Raw genomic sequence first — 16561 nt, forward strand, 5'->3', positions numbered from 1 at the left:
TATTCGTAGACGTTTACGTACTGTTATCTAGAATATCCATATGTGTTTTTAATACTATTATATGAAACATGGACGCTAAATACAAACAAAATATTGAATAAACAATGTTCTTTTTTTACGGCTACTGCGCGGGCCAAATCAATCCAATCTTAGCATAAATATAAATTCATATTGAAACAGGTTCAACAATCAAGGTATGTTCAAAGATGTAATGTCGTCGACCGAAAATTTGGTAAAAATGCATTAAAACATATCGTTTGTAAAATGCCGCACGTAGTTAGGTAGGTACTTATTTTATTGTTGGAAATGATTTCGAGTTAACAGTTACTTAAGGTTTTTTTTTTAATGATAAAACGGATTCCAAACCATTTCGGGAAAAAGATGGTTCAACCATGCATGCCTTGGTTGGGGGCACTGCCGCGCCAACAGGTATTAACATTGCTTACAATATTGAGTTTAAGAATGTAGCGAAAGATAATGATTATCTTCTCATAGTTACATCTGATTCTTTCTCAATATTTTATTTTTTTATCTATGGTTAAAATTACAAAATTCTTCAAAGACTATAATTTTGGCGCCAAACTTTAAACGTCATTAAATTGCATACAAATAATTTTTTTTTGTTTAAATTCCTGCAAGCCCTCGTTTGGCACTGACTTAACATTGTTTCAAATCGAGTTTGTAACGGGATTACAAATTCCAATCTTTTAAACATGCTGGTGGAATTCTTAAAGAGATATTCATGTTTTTTTTTTTATTATTAAAGTAAAAGATATTCACGAAATGAAAATTCTTTCAGCAGTATTTAAACAATTATAATAAAACCTTAATTTGTTTTTTTTTAAATCCATGACATTAAAACACATCTAGATAATATTATTTGAAGTAAAGAAAATGTCATAATTATTGACAAAGTAAAAACAATTATTTTTACATCTTTTTTAAATCAAAGACTTCTAAGGAATTAGAATTAAAGAATTTTCGAATAAATGGCAAGAATTACAAGAATAGCGTTAGACTTCGCATTGAGTACGTATTTTTGTAGTATTTAATATTTTATTTGATGAACAATCCAAACGAACTAAAGAAATACTGCAACAGCGAAAAGCAATCTTATAAGACCCAAGAATTCCATAAACATGTCATATTTACAGAAATCTAAAGTGATAATTTCAATAAGAATGTAATAAATTAAGTTAGACGACTAATTGTGAGAGAAATGTATTGGTATCGTATGTCTTTTTGAATCAAACAAGGATTTAAAAAGAAACTGCAGCAAATGAAATCATAGTATAATGTATTCCTACAAACCTGTACTAAAAATCGCTATATCTATATAAATCGTTGATCCGTTTGTTACAGTTTCTATTAAAACTATTCGACCAGCAGTAACTAGATTATGGAGAGGATCAAAAAGTTATATCCTTGAAACATCAGTCAAACGTCTCGTAGACAATAATTTAGTGACAAGGGCTGAATATGCGCTCCATGACGTCACAGAGAATTTACAAACAAAATTAACTACACTTCGAGATAACCAGCTACCTAAAGAAATCGAATATCTCGAAAAAGAATTACAAAAAGCGAAGGAGAAAATGAAAAATGATAAAGTATGTTAGGCCACAGTTGCTTTTTGAGATTTTAATATATTTTAGGCTAGTCAGTTACTAGTACTAGTAATACATTACTCGTTAAGCTTTTTTTAATTAAGTTTGTAAGTACACGAACTCCTCAACAACATACAAAACGTAAACTAGCACACATTTCACCCGTCGACAAAGTTATTGTATCACGCATGCCACGCTGTCAGTTACTGTAGCTTTGACCGATAATACTTACAAATTCTATACAATTTTAGTAACTGCTAAAGCCGTCAAGCCTGCCATTGGTACAGCGTGGCAATATGCAAAAATAGAAATGGCACCGCCGTTAACTGTTGCATATTTTGCCGGACGAGGTGGTCGTAAAATAGAAGAGCTTGCATCCAAAACAGCAAATAACTTAATCGCTAGCTTAGAAACTATGATACGTGATATGGAAGCAGAAAAATTAAGGCAAATAAAACTTAAGGAGGAAGCTGTGAAAGCGGCACAAGAGAAATTAAAAGAAGAAGCCAGGATTGCAAAAGAAAAGGCTGAAAAAGCTCTGTCAAAATCAAAGGTAATTAAAAAAAGAGCGATAAAAGTTGATACCAAGCCAAAGGTTAAAAAAGAAAGAAGAGGAAAATCAAAAGGTGAAAAGGGGCCCAAACGAAGAGGCAAAATGTGAAAATCAAACAATCATACTTACTAATTCATATTTGAATAATTTGTTGAGTATATGAGTGTTATTGGTGACATTTAAATTTTGATTGATAAAGTATTATTTTAAGACGTGTGTATTATATGCATCTGATTCTTGTCAGGTCCCTTATTCGAATGAATAAAAATAAATTCTTGTCCGTATTGAATGTGTTTTATTTATTGGTCGATAAGTATTATTTCTATATAGGGTAGTCTCGCCACTTTTGTTGGGACCGTCGGTAGATATAATATGAGCTGGTACAAAGGGCTGCGGATGAGTGACAAAAATGGAAGCCATAGAAATCTCACCCAAGGCGCTGGTAGAGCTGAAACCATTATTGAGATGATACAAAAGTTGTCTACTCTCTATCATTAAACGAAATATCAAAAATAATTTCAGAACAATGTACAATATATAATATTACTAGCTTTTACCCGCGACTCCGTCCGCGCGGAATAAAAAATAGAAAACGGGGTAAAAATTATCCTATGTCCGTTTCCTGGTTCTAAGCTACCTGCCCACCAATTTTCAGTCAAATCGATTCAGCCGTTCTTGAGTTATAAATAATGTAACTAACACGACTTTCTTTTATATATATAGATATCTTAGTACAGGCCGTTTAACTGTTTCTCATCGCCACTATCTCTGAAATAAAATAATCTTAATTTAATGACAATTACCGTCAGTGTCAACATTTGCTAAACTGTATTAAATTGTTTAATAAAACTTTCGCGACTGTTCGTTATTCTTTAAATTGTATAGAAAATGAATATTTCAAAGGTGACAAATAATCTAAAGCGTAAGTAATTCAAATTTAATTTCGAGGTGTAAATTTGGATATAACCTAAATTCACAGGTGGGCACAGTTAATCGAAAAGTTAACTTCGTTAATCGTTAATTCGTTAATTAAAAAATTAACTTCGTTAATCGTTAAAGCGTTAAATTCTCGAAAATTTAACGCAAGTTAAAGTTAATCGTTAACAGTTAACCATACCAAAATTATACACACTAATTTCACACTTATTGTGGCGACACTTGTTTAAAATAGTAATTTGATTGTATATTCTATAACACATTTGTATTAGAGACAAGTATGAATGCATTATAGTATATTTCATTACGAGTGTGGAAAGCCTGTCATTGCAAAGAGTTCCGACAAATGTCTACCCGAGCCGAGGCGCAGCAGAAGGTGAGGGTTGACAGTCGGAACAAGTGGTAATGACAGTTCCGCATGTGTACTAAACAACTATTTTTAATACAGTTGCGAAAAAATAAAGCAATTTAATATAATAATAAAAACACAATAAACTCAACAAACTAAAATGTTTGAAAAATGGTGCCAACCGTAAAAGAATACAAACAGAGATTTTTTTTTGTTTTCTTCACCCATTCTGGGTAGGCAAAGGGAACTATGCCTATGAAATGAAATTTAATGAGATGAAATAAAATGAAACCAACCTAATTCATTGAATCAAATCATTAAATCTGATATTGTAACACATTAGAAGCTTCTTTTTAGAAATTATTTGCTTATTTGCATGAATCATAAAAACTTTTTTGATTTTTTTTGTGAAAACTTCGTGGTTGGTTTTTTCTTTTTAATAGACATTATATTGACAGTTGGGAAAGAGAACGCACGAGTAAAAAAGTGTTTTAATACAGTTGCTCAAAAAGTGGCGTATTGCAGGGACGAAGAGCGTTCGAAATGTGGGCTATTACATACTCTTGCTTTTATATACTCGTAATGAAATATACTATTTTGAACCTTCTTTTAATTTTGTCCTGTTGGTCACGTCTTTCCCGGACGCTCTGACGCATCACACTTGCACGCGAACTTCACATATATCAATTATCAACTCGTTCTTTCACCATTCGAGTCGCCGACAGTCGCTCAACATAGTTGAACTTACGAGCGTGGCGTGGCGCGTAATTTAAACAAAATGACAGCACGTCTCCAAGTTTCTAATTTAACGATTAACGGACTTTTATTAACGGAAGTTGAGTTTAACGGAAGTTAACAAAAGCGTTAACACTTTTTGCAGTTAACTTAAAAGTTAATCCGTTAAGCAAAATGTTAACTTCGTTAATTAACGATTAACGGATTAACGAGTTAATGCCCAGCTCTGCCTAAATTAATCTACAATACTTGTTACGTTTTTAACAGGCGTGAGATTATTGCAAACTGTAGCTGGTCCATATGAGTTAACTCTGAACAAGAATAAAGAGAGATTGTCGAAGATCATTTTAGGTAAAAATTACTTTTGATTTTTTGCACTATCAATGATATCCATGTTACTTCTCATAATCCAAAAAAATGTTTTAATCCCTCTCACTTTACCTGAAAAAAAAAAGAAAAATATTTCTTAAAATTCAGTCTTAATGATACCACAATTACAGAACTTTTGTAACAATTTTCTTGCCAAATTTCACAATGAGAGTGTTTATTTTTACACCTACAGAGAAATCAAATCGGGTGATGCAGTCAGACTTGGCAGATAAAATGAGAATTGCTAGGCGTTATTTTACTTTAGAAATGAGTCCGCCCTCGAGGTATGAGTTAAAGGTAATTTTTGTAACCCAAAAAAACATACCCTGATGTTAGTGGGGCGACAATAGACACATATGTAAGTAAATAATACAAATTCCATATGTACCACAATGATATGTACTTAGGCTAAGAGAAAAATACAATAAGAATCACGTGATAGTTTTTTTTTAATTTAAAAGCAACAGTCATCAAGTTTAGGCATCATCGCCGCAATGCAGTGTATTTATTGATCGTTGATGCTTACTTAGATATGAAACACATGTACATTTACAGCCTCCTGCAATAGACATCGTATTTAGTCGTGTATGACTTCTTCAATGCACCATATATTTACCTTGTATTGTCATTGGTAAATACTATTTAAAGGTAAAATTGATTTCCGCCTTTTTTCTAATTACTAGCAGTCGGCCGCGACTCCGTCTATGCGGAATTACAAAGAAAACGTAATGTTGCCTATGTGTTCTAGACTATGCTCTACATCTATGCTAAATTTTACCGAGATCCGTTGAGCCGGTTTAGAGATACCTTATAACAAACAAACATCCATCCATCTAAATATTCGCCACTACCACTACCATACCAATATTACTAATATTATAAATGCGAATTTCTAGATGGATAGATAAATGTTTGTTTGAAGGTATCTCCAAAACGGCTCAACGGATCTTGATGAAATTTGGCACAGACTTAGAACAAAGCGAAGAATACATTTTTTTTAATTACGCGCGGACGGAGTTGCGGGCGACAGCTAGTATTATATAATATACAATATATATATAATATTATATAATATATTATATAATATAATATATTATATAATATTATTATATAATATACAATCGATCAATCACGTCAATTTAAAATTTTTGCGGCATCGAGAGATCATTTTTTTGACTCGTCTTTTTGTTGATTTACAAAAATTTTAATGAGTTTTCACATGTTATTGAATGATAATTATGAAAATGTTAAAAAAAATAATGAAAGGGTTACTTCATCATCTATTCACCCTGAAGTATAATCCCTAGGGGTAATAGATATCCAAGTATTCCTCTTATGAAATAATATTATAAGGTCAACGTATTGTCATCTTTACTATCAGTTATAAAAGTGGTTATTTTTTAAACGATAAATCTTTTACAATGAACGACAACTCGCGGCTCTGTTTTCTCATGATGTTAATCTTCTTAATAATAAGTGTTGTCGCCGCGATTGTACAAAATTACAAAGGTTGTTAGAATTTTCACACTGAGAATACTTGGACATCTATAACCCCTTTTTTTTTTTTTTTTTTTTTTTTAACGTCAGGAAATGCATTTACGCACCCCTACGCCGGGCTGTGCAATAGCGTAGGGAGTGTGGGACTCGCCGGCCTCAGAAGGCGACCGGAATACCCACTAAAACCTGACTGCCCTCCGACGCATTATGGCGGGGCCACGGGAACGCGTGAGCTTACTTCCGTGACCCCGCCTGCGACATCTATAACCCCTAAGAGTTATATTTAACGGCGAATTGATGGACTAACCATAAAGAAATAACCATGAGACGGGTTTAAATATTAATTGTATTTACTTTTCAGACTTTGCAAGAAGATATAAACCTGGTAAGAGAGTTTATTCAAAATAAATGCTTCAAATATTTGACCGTTAAGCAAGCTTTCCTATTGTTTTTGGTGTGCACCGAAGTAGGTTTATGGTTCTTCATGGGAGAAACCATTGGTAAAATGCATTTCGTTGGTTACAAAGTGTAAAATTACTGTTAAGACTACTGTAATAATACTTGAATAATAAAATGATGTCTTAGAATTATATTTTCAGGTTTCATTTTTTTGTACCGGTGTGTGTTTTCTGTTTCAATAAAAAAATGGACTACCAACTATTCAATGAATTGTTACCTTTACAAATAACTGAAATAAATCACAAAATTATTTTCTTATCTTGGCAAATCACAAACAGGCAGAGTATAGGATTCGCCGGTGACAAATCCATTGAAAGAAACGTTCTCTCGCAACACGAGATTTGATTTTATTTGAGTTTATAATAGTGTAAGATTTACAAAAAGTATGAAATATTTTGTAGTAGATTTTAGAAAATTATGTATTTATAGAATAACCGTGAAGTGTTTGTAAATTATTGTCTTTTAAATTTAATTTCTGAACGAATAGTAAATAAATGTGACAGTACCATGACAGCTGCTAAAGTTGAGTTTGACATTGACACATAAACGTCATTCCAGCAAGATGGTAGTGAAGGTGCAATGCTAAGGGGTGCAATGCGGTGTTTCCGCGGAAACGTTAGGACGAAAATCATGATTGTGAAACATAAAAAAACTTTATAAAAATGACGTTAAATGTGTGTTGTTAGTATTTGTGTTTAAAAAATACTCTGTCTTTAATATTCCTTGCTGTTTTAAAATTTAATAATTTTTTTGTTAGTAATGTTGCGGCGAGTAAATTTTTATTCAATATGTATCGCGTTTGGTCTCAGTGTTCTATTAATTCTTGCTGGAAGTCGATATACAGATAACACAAATTACCGTCCGTCCTCTGAAAATAGAAGAAATATTAAAAATATTCAGAAAGTTGAAGATGGGGAAGAGTTACTCCAGCCACTACCAACGAATCCAGACGACGGTTCTCCAGATATTGAAAAAATTATTGAAAAAACAAGGTCAAAAATTAAATTTGAGTTGTGGAATTATAACTACACTGCATCTGGAGTTAATAATCTTGAAAATCTTCTAATGGAATCTGGCGGCCGACCAATAAGAAGTCTAATAATTTCCACTTGGAGATCAGGCACAACCTTTCTCGGTGAGATTTTAAATGCAATGCCGGGAAATTTTTATCATTATGAGCCGCTTTTGAAATATAAAATTATACAAATAAGGGGTCCTCCACATGCTGATAAAGCTTTAAAAACAATAAAAAATATGCTTAGGTGTAATTTTGATGGAATGGAAGATTATTTCGAGTATGGAAAAGGGCATTTGCACCAATTTAGTCACAACGGTAGATTATGGGACCACTGTAAATATAAGAAAGAATTGTGTTTTGATTCTGAATTTACTGCAAGATTTTGTAAGCAGTTCCCCTTCCAAAGTATGAAAGTTGTTCGTGTCAGATTACGTCTTATTCAAGAGATATTGCAGGATAAAGAGTGAGTATTGTTCAAAAGACCATAAATTTTAAAATATGTAGTTACCTATTATTAATCACACTGGTCTATGCATAAAAACTCTGTCTACTTTTTCACACTTCATAATTTTAATACACTTTAAGGTTAAAATTCAACAAAAAAAGCTCAAATTTTATCTATTTTCCTTTCAATAAAAACAACATTAAAAGTCTCAAATAACATCCTTTTATTTAACATCCTTTTATATTTGAAACAATTGTTGCACAAAGTCTACACTTCAAGTTCACACTTTAGCCTAAAATTAATTCTTATTTGTTTTAGACCGATTGAAGTTATAAGAACTTTCTACTTAAAACAGTACATAACATTGGCTTGTGCACTAAAGATTAATATTTAGAAAATAAATATTATACAACACTTATTAAAATACTAGCTTTCGCCCACAACTCTGTCTGCGGAATTAAAAAAAACTTAGTAGCCTATGTGTTCTTCCAGACTGAGTTCTACATCTATACCAATTCTTAAATTCACACATGAGTATTATAGATATTTAAAATATGACAGTTTGTTAAGTGTAAAATGATAAAACATGTCTGAACCAATTGAATATAAAAGAAAAAAATGTATGAAATAACAGAAATGCTTGTTCCCCATCCACCTAAGTTTTCAATATTGAACACTAGCTTTTGCGGAATAAAAAATAGAAAACGGGGTAAAAATTATCCTATGTCCGTTTTCTGGTTCTAAGCTACCTGCCCACCAATTTTCAGTCAAATCGATTCAGCCGTTCTTGAGTTATAAATAGTGTAACTAACACGACATTCTTTTATATATATAGATTATCCCTTTTTAAAGAAAAAGCCAACAATTCATTTAAGTCTTGACTTAACCTTTGTATCAGATATACCTGATTAATACATCAAATTATAATTCTACCACTAAAACTCAAGTTTACAGGCACAGCGGATTAACTCCAACACATCTTTGATTTAATTGATTCTTAGTGGACACTTACTGTCGCTCGCTGCTCCGTTCGTGTGTGTATAAAGTTAATTAGTAAGCTATGTGTTCTTTCATTGAGATACCTTCTAACATCCATCCATCCATCAATAGTAAGAATAATATTAATAAGATGTATCAGTTGATTATGATAGTTGATTTATAGACTGACAAACTTTCTGACCTGGAAGGCATAACTGGAATAAAATTACTAAAGCTCTTTAGTCAAAAAATGTATCACAAGATAGCCTAGGTTTTATACATTTTATGATTTCTGAATACTAACCAGTGTCTCTTACTGGGCCAGATATTTTTGTCGTACTGTATATTAATTTGCATATAATTTTACAGGCTTAATGTAAAAGTGATATTGTTAATCCGTGACCCGCGCGGGGTGATGCAGTCGCGGCAGCACCGCAACTTCTGTCAGCCGGCGCCCGATTGTTGGCAGCCGGAGTTACTTTGTGCAGACATGATCAGCGACTATGTTGCTGCAGGCAGGCTGCTGAACCAGTACCCAGACAGACTCATGTGAGTTGTTTCATATTATTTTGTAATCGTACTTTATAAGACACGATGTTCTTGTTAGCGCAATTAAAGAAAGAAAAAAAATGGAACTAATAATTAGAAAGGAGACAGACATCGTGTCGTATAAAGACGTCAGAGTGGCAGTCAGTACATCAATGAAAAATACTGCACCGATAAGGAAAGGACAGAACAGGACTATTGAAATGACTGGTTTACCAAATGCCTGTAAGTCAGTCCCCTGAACAGGCTTCTAGATGCTTCTGATTTTATATAAGAAGAACCACGCATCAAACCTTTAAATTCTAACATAAGTGGGAATACGAAAAACTGGGGTTTTCCTTTTCTTCTCTCTGTATCTGTTTGGCCAAAACAAAGGTTTGCTTGCATCTTGGTGTTGTCGCGAAATTGATCCGAGCGAAACCGACCATTCATAGCTAGTTTGAAAGAGGAAACAAAATACTTCTTAGTAACTCATCAAATTTTATGCAGCATGTCATATTGTCCGTAATTAACCGTAATTTGTGTCACTCTACACTTGACAGACAATTTAGCAAAGAACAAGTTATTTGATACTGTGTTTTATTAAACTCACTACGTTTTAATTTCATGTGAACTATTTTGACTGAAACAAAAGTAAAACGTCTAAAATATTTAAACAATTTTTAATCGAAGAACCATTTAGGTGAAAAAGTTAAATACTAGTTTTTGCCCGCTCGTCCGCGCGGAATTAAAAAAACCTAAAAGTACCTTACCTAAGTAAACTGTGTGCAAAATTTCATCAAGATCCGTTTAACCGTTTGGGAGTTACCTGCTAATAAACATCCGTCCGTAAAAAACTTACTCGTTTATAATATTAGTAAAATGAATAGCGGATTCAGAACAATAGTAAGAAAATACACGCTAAATGTATTTATTCATCGTATAATCATGTCTTGGTATGGCGATGTGGTATCTTACTGTAATTCAATGATTCAATTTTTTTTCTTAACAATTCCACATTTATACGTCATCTGGAGCGTATATTTCACAGCTTGCCAATTATTTTTATATAGTAACTAGCATATGTCCGCTTCTTCGTTAGCGAGGAATAAAAAAAGGAATAGCCTCTGCGTTGTTCCCAATAATCTATCACTGTTCCAATTTTCATCCAGATTCGTTTACCCGTTTTGTAATTGCTTAAAACTTTCGCATCTACAATATTAGTAAGATAGTAATTTAATTGTATAAGTGTATAAACGGTGAAAGTAAGTTCTGTAAAGCTTTTAATTTTATTAATTTAAAAATGTAATTTGCAAGCTAACTGGTACGTGAAAGTGTGCATATAAGTAGGCTCTAAATGCCGTTCACTTGTCCGGTTACCAACCTCCGATTCAAGACTCGTTAAGACAGACAGACATTGAGTTGACATATAAAATGATATTTTTTATATTGTAACGAAAAAAGCAATGTAACATATAGTTAACATTATTTAATTGTGTAAATCAGTGATTTCCAAAGTTTCCCAGACGGAGGCGTACCATGGCTGGAATTAATTAGAGAGTTTTAACATGTATATTTTGAAGAAGATCTACGATAAAAAAGTTTGAAAATCTATGGTGCGATTGAACGAGGGTAGTAGTTATTCTCTTAGAACGTGTGCGCTAAAAATGGAGGGAATAAAAATAAACTGATACATCGTACGCATGGTTGCGTTTACCGGATATAAAGTTTATATAGTGTTAATCCAGTTTATAACCTTGATTCATATGATATGGATATGTTAACCTCAACTATGTTGTTCCTGTCTCGTTTACTTGTAGGTAACAAAAAAATTATAGGCGTTTTTAATAAAGAATACATTTCATTGAACATCATTTTTCAAGAAACATAAAAATCTTTTGCTGATCCAAAATAGTGCTTTGAAAAATACCATAATCTGGTATATAATTAAAACAGTCATAATTTATATAATCTTACTTCTTATTTCTTATCACACTAATATTATAAATGGGAATGTTTAGATGGATGGATGTTTGTTTTAAGGTATCTCCGGAACGGCTCAACAGATATTGATGAAATTTGGCACAGATATAGAACATAGTCTGGAAGAAAACATAGGCTAAAAGGCTAAGCCTTCTATTCAAAAATTGCAGTAAGTTTTTTTTTGTAAAAAAATATCAGTTCAGTGGTACAATTCCCCCAATATTTAAAGTACAATTAAAGTGCGGCTTACTGCCGCACTCAGAGGCTTTTAAATGTTATTTGAACACTCGCTTAGTGTAGATTTCTCATATCAAATTTTAAGAGTCCCATAAGAGTTAATACAATTTTTTTTCAAATGCGAATTCAACAATACATTTTGACAGTTAACATTGCTTATTCTGACTACCCACTTAGCTAGCTATATGTTCGTGAAAGCTTTTTGTAATACTTTACATCTAGATTAATTAAAAATCTAGGTCAATGTCGTTATAAGAAAAGAAAGCAATCACGGATATGTATTTTTCAAGTCTATTGTAGTTAGTGGGGAAAAAAATGAAACACTTGATTGGCGCTGGCTGATGAAAACTCATTGTGAACAACTGTATTCATGAATTTTAAATTAAATCTACCATACGGTACTCAAAAAAAAAAAAACAATTTAATGAAATTTGGACAACAAGTGACATTTGATTAAAATAAACAATTATATTAATATATTTGTATAAACCGACTAGCTGTCGCCCGCGACTCCGTCCACGTGGAATTAAAAAAAAACTTAATAAGTAGCCTATGTGTTCTTCCAGATTATGTTCTACATCTGTGCCAAATTTCATCAAGATCCGTTAAACCGTTTCGGAGATACCTTCAAAAAAACATACATCCATCCATCTAAACATTCGCATTTATAATATTAGTAAGATTGAATTTTTAACGACTGAACTATGAATCTAGATGAAAACCAATTGGCCTAATTAAAATGCAACCAATTAAATTATTACTCATTTGTGCCTTTTCATAAAAAGTTCTTTCATAAAATGTTCATATTAAAATAATATCGTAATTACAAATAAATGCTTTAATAGGTTACGTAATTGATCATTCAATCTATATTTGTTTGGTATTATTTCATATTCGATTGCACAAGATGATACAAGCATTACGCAAACAAATTTTATGAATAACTCCGTTGTAAATTTAATTTTAATTTTTTAATCAATATTTCTAATTTATAAACAGTCGTCTATTGAATAACAGAAATATCTGAACAGCACAATACAAATGGTTCGACAATTTGTTATAAAACCGTACATGCCCACAAAATTACAGCTCCTATGGAGATACTTTACTGTATATAATACACGATCGTAAATGGGTAGCGAATTTAATTCTTTGTCTGTAGATAAAACGCATAACGTTGCACAATGTTACATGTGTTAAAACATTCCTCGCTACTCAGTTATATCTTAAAATACATAGAAAGTAATAGATTTTATCTTTCGTTTTTGTTCGATTCGGATAAGAGTTTGACATATGAAGTTAGTAGAAAATATTACAGCGCTCACTTCAGCGCGTAAGTTACGGTTTGCACGTAACAGAACACCACAAGTAAAGTGCGTCGACCTCGACTGGGAATTGGCAGTCGTGCTACTTATCAATTGGCTGCACCACGAATGGCTAAACCATCTGAATCGTTTGTCTAAATAAAAAATGAAAAAGTGTGTCACGACATACAAGTAGGGTCTATTTTAAGTAAATTTTATTAAATTTGAGCTTAGTAGGTAAGCTTTACATAAATAGAACTTTGTTTATCAACGCTGTATTTACTGGATATATATTTAAACAAATTCGTGTAAATAAAAAAAAGCTTAGAGGGTTCTTTGCAGGACCAAAGTACACCGTATTCGTTTATGTTATGTAATTTGTAAACAATATCACCTTCGCCGTGTTTAAATCCCTTTCAACATTTTGCCAAGTTCTACGGTTAGCTTGCCGCAAATATTGTAGGTAAAAAAAATAATTAATTCTTTTGCCCCATGTTTGGACCATAGCCAAGAAATAAAATGCTCGCGCCAAAATACTGCAATGTTTAATTATTGTTATTTACATAGAAGTATTTCTAAAACAACATACATGATCGTGTCCGTAGAGAATAACATGACTTGCGTGTTAATATTTCACAATATTATAGCAACACGTTGTCTCCGTTTAATTTATATTTTTCAACCTTTACCTTTTTAAATTATACATTCAATGTACGTAAGTCAATTACACTTTTTTGTGTTTAGCGTAGCTCACCTATTCGTAAGCGTAAAAACTTTGTTACACAACCACTACAACAATTTAGTTGGCCTTGCAAGTAAGACCTCTAGAACATTCGTACCGGTTTAAATATGATAATAACTAGTAAAATACAATAATTATATCCAATTAAACAATTTCTCACAATATGATTAACTTTAAATATTAAATACTAGCAGTTGCACTCGGCTTCGTCCGCGCGGAGTAAAAAAACTTATTAATAAATATAGTCTGATACACACAATAGGTAGGAGTCACAAATGTGACCAGCTGTGACGAGGGCGGAGGAGGTTCAAAAATCGTGTGACGTAATTAATGGGCCCTTAGCCAAAAAGTTAAATATCAAAAGGTTCAGAATGTGTCATGGTCACCCTACCCGCTAACTGGGTTAAGTCTACTTGTGAATATTGCAAATTCCTCAAATATTTCCACAATGGCTGGCGCTCGCAGCACTCCTCATACTTCTTTTGTTAAACTCTTGTCGACAAGCGAAACCTTGTTAAAACTTTCGAGGTATTTTATAGGTACCATAATATATATTTTACAACAACTTATTTACTGCTAGGTGTATGTAATATCAATTTAAACTCTAAAATACTATTAATAAATCATTGTGTTACATCTTTGATGGCTGAGATGACAATATATATATGTATCTACTACACTTTATACTTATATATATGTGTTAATAAAATTGGATTATTTGAATGTAATATCAAAAAAACACATAGTTCGTTACGAAAAACCAATATTAAAATATTTGTTTATTTAACGCGTAATCTCCGGAACAACTGGATCGATTTTGACGGGAAGTTAGCTGATGCACGCGGGAATATTATATGCAACTTTTTTTTTATTCTGCACTGACGAAGTGGCGGGCGACCGCTAGTATTGCATGTAATTGTTTTGACTCTCAAACGTACTTTAAGAAGTCCTGTACATATTTCCAGGGTTTTGCGTTACGAGGATCTAGCGTTGAATCCAAACGCGACCACGTACAAACTGTTCAAGTTCCTTGGCTTGAGCGTGACGCCGTCGGTAACAGAGTTCCTACGATCTCACACCAGTGTGGAAGTAGCCGGCGTCAGTTCGACCTTCCGAGTCTCGAGAGATGTGCCTTTCAGGTGGAAGAATGTCCTCAAGTTTGATTACGTTGAAGATATACAGGTGAGTCAGAAAACTGTATACTTGCAAAGAAATAATATTTTAAATAAAGTCTTACAATAGATTTATTTTTAAACATCTTCCAGTGTTATATTTTTTTATATTTATAAATTTTATAACCGTTCCAATGATATTGTATCTGTTATTTTGTAATCTCTTAATCAGGTAGAACTGTTTGACTTCCTAAAGTCATTAGACAGTCTGGGGGCTAGACAAAGTAACACTCGATAACTGAAGTCGCTAATCGAAAAGTGAAAAATGTATGGAAGTGACAATAACTTTCAATATGTCACGTATTTTTCCTCATTTTGACACATTGTTGTATTCTACTAGTGAAAGGAAATCAAATGTTACATCGACTAGATCAGGGATCCCCAAAACTATTTTGGACAAGTGAACCCTTTTCCAAATTGCATTGTTACCTCAGAGCCTCTTGGCCAAATTAAGTACTTTTAAGATCAATTATTATTATTCATTCTGACTTAGGTCAATAGAAGAAGACAGAGTAAGAATTAGCAATGCTTTTAATGCGTGCAGCGCTTTGCGTAGTCCACGCATTGATGATGATTGAAAAACACTGTCTTGTCTGGACGACCACGCGTGGAGACAGGTTATAAAATAATGTTTAATTATTATTGTACTAGGTATTGTTAAGTACAAAGTGTAACCGTAGGTTTCTGAGACCAAAATCCCCTTTTAAAACATATTCTTATCTTTATTTTGTCAATAATTATGACAGGGATGACGATATGTTTTATACAGATTTTGTTCTCAAAAACCAACGGTAAATCGTTCGTTTTCAGATAACGTGTAAAGAAGCAATGAGCCTGTGGGGTTATAAAATGGCGCACAACACATCTCATATGCTCAGCAAAGATTTCTATCCTATCGAATCATACTCACTCGTGCAATGAAACATTCTGTGATACATATTGGTCTCAAAATATTCACGCGATGGAGTGTCCATACAAATAATAACGCGTAAGTGATTTTCTTTTTAATTTTTTTTTCTGTTTTTAATCCGTATTCCGTTTATTAGCCACACATACTTCTAGACTTTTGTCAGAAATCATTGTATTACCATTGTTATCCAATTGTTTTTGCATCACCACGTATTCTCACTGAATAAATACTTGTAAAAAAAATTTAAATCCCCTCGTTCTTTTTCTTGAAGTTATTTATCGTGTTTTTAAATTTATTATACGTTTTCTTTTTTTTTCAGATTTTTATATCTTCGCATAGCACAAATCGCATGTTGGCGACATATTAAATTTCATAATTTTTAAGTACATTTGACAACATTTTTTTACAAAATAATCTATGACATCGAATTATATTCATAATTGTAACATTATACTCAACGAAACTATAATTATGTTATCGTAGCTATAATACAAATTAGATTTTAATTTTATTCTTACAGAACATTAATATCGAAGTATAACTCATTTCAATAACTACCCACTGTTAAAAAAATCATAAAAGGGTAAATTAATAAGACAAATCAGTATTGACAGTTCTTTTTAAACTATGTTATAAAATAATGGAATAAGATCTAAATAATGTATTGAAAATTGTTTTGATCTCTGCCATTATTTCACTTAAGAATCTAAAGAAAAACATCGTATTTGTTCTATTCATTGAA

The 16561-nt window shown here is 32.4% G+C and overlaps 3 protein-coding genes across 3 annotated transcripts; all 3 read left to right on the forward strand.

The window, feature by feature from the left end:
* The first annotated feature begins 912 nt into the window (after window positions 1-912).
* LOC106719573 lies at window positions 913-2268 on the forward strand. The gene is made up of 2 exons (XM_014513935.2): window positions 913-1029; window positions 1859-2268. The coding sequence occupies exons 1-2, from the start codon at window positions 990-992 to the stop codon at window positions 2266-2268; spliced, it is 450 nt and encodes a 149-aa protein (XP_014369421.2). The 5' UTR covers window positions 913-989.
* A 264-nt stretch (window positions 2269-2532) lies between these two features.
* On the forward strand, window positions 2533-6578 carry LOC106719696 (ATP synthase subunit g, mitochondrial-like). Its single transcript, XM_045686639.1, has 4 exons — window positions 2533-2602; window positions 4448-4531; window positions 4743-4846; window positions 6408-6578. The coding sequence occupies exons 1-4, from the start codon at window positions 2533-2535 to the stop codon at window positions 6576-6578; spliced, it is 429 nt and encodes a 142-aa protein (XP_045542595.1).
* Window positions 6579-7237: 659 nt separating this feature from the next.
* LOC106719670 (carbohydrate sulfotransferase 4) lies at window positions 7238-16335 on the forward strand. Its single transcript, XM_045686451.1, has 5 exons — window positions 7238-7986; window positions 9316-9495; window positions 14703-14919; window positions 15720-15897; window positions 16139-16335. Exons 1-4 carry the CDS (start codon window positions 7265-7267, stop codon window positions 15828-15830), a joined length of 1230 nt encoding a protein of 409 aa, XP_045542407.1. The 5' UTR covers window positions 7238-7264; the 3' UTR covers window positions 15831-15897; window positions 16139-16335.
* The last annotated feature ends 226 nt before the right edge of the window (window positions 16336-16561 follow it).

Source organism: Papilio machaon, chromosome 3 (genome assembly GCF_912999745.1).
Source record: "Papilio machaon chromosome 3, ilPapMach1.1, whole genome shotgun sequence".
Taxonomy (NCBI): domain Eukaryota; kingdom Metazoa; phylum Arthropoda; class Insecta; order Lepidoptera; family Papilionidae; genus Papilio; species Papilio machaon.

Excerpts from the sequence above, each read along its gene's own strand:
- LOC106719573 (XM_014513935.2), top strand. The coding sequence starts at position 990 with ATGGCAAGAATTACAAGAATAGCGTTAGACTTCGCATTGA. Across the intron at positions 1,030-1,858 it reads AGCGTTAGACTTCGCATTGA|TAACTGCTAAAGCCGTCAAG; the intron begins GTACGTATTTTT and ends ATACAATTTTAG.
- LOC106719696 (XM_045686639.1), top strand. The coding sequence starts at position 2,533 with ATGAGCTGGTACAAAGGGCTGCGGATGAGTGACAAAAATGGAAGCCAT. Across the intron at positions 2,603-4,447 it reads AAATCTCACCCAAGGCGCTG|GCGTGAGATTATTGCAAACT; the intron begins GTAGAGCTGAAA and ends CGTTTTTAACAG. Across the intron at positions 4,532-4,742 it reads ATTGTCGAAGATCATTTTAG|AGAAATCAAATCGGGTGATG; the intron begins GTAAAAATTACT and ends TTACACCTACAG.
- LOC106719670 (XM_045686451.1), top strand. The coding sequence starts at position 7,265 with ATGTTGCGGCGAGTAAATTTTTATTCAATATGTATCGCGTTTGGTCTC. Across the intron at positions 9,496-14,702 it reads CAGTACCCAGACAGACTCAT|GGTTTTGCGTTACGAGGATC; the intron begins GTGAGTTGTTTC and ends ACATATTTCCAG. Across the intron at positions 14,920-15,719 it reads ATTACGTTGAAGATATACAG|ATAACGTGTAAAGAAGCAAT; the intron begins GTGAGTCAGAAA and ends GTTCGTTTTCAG.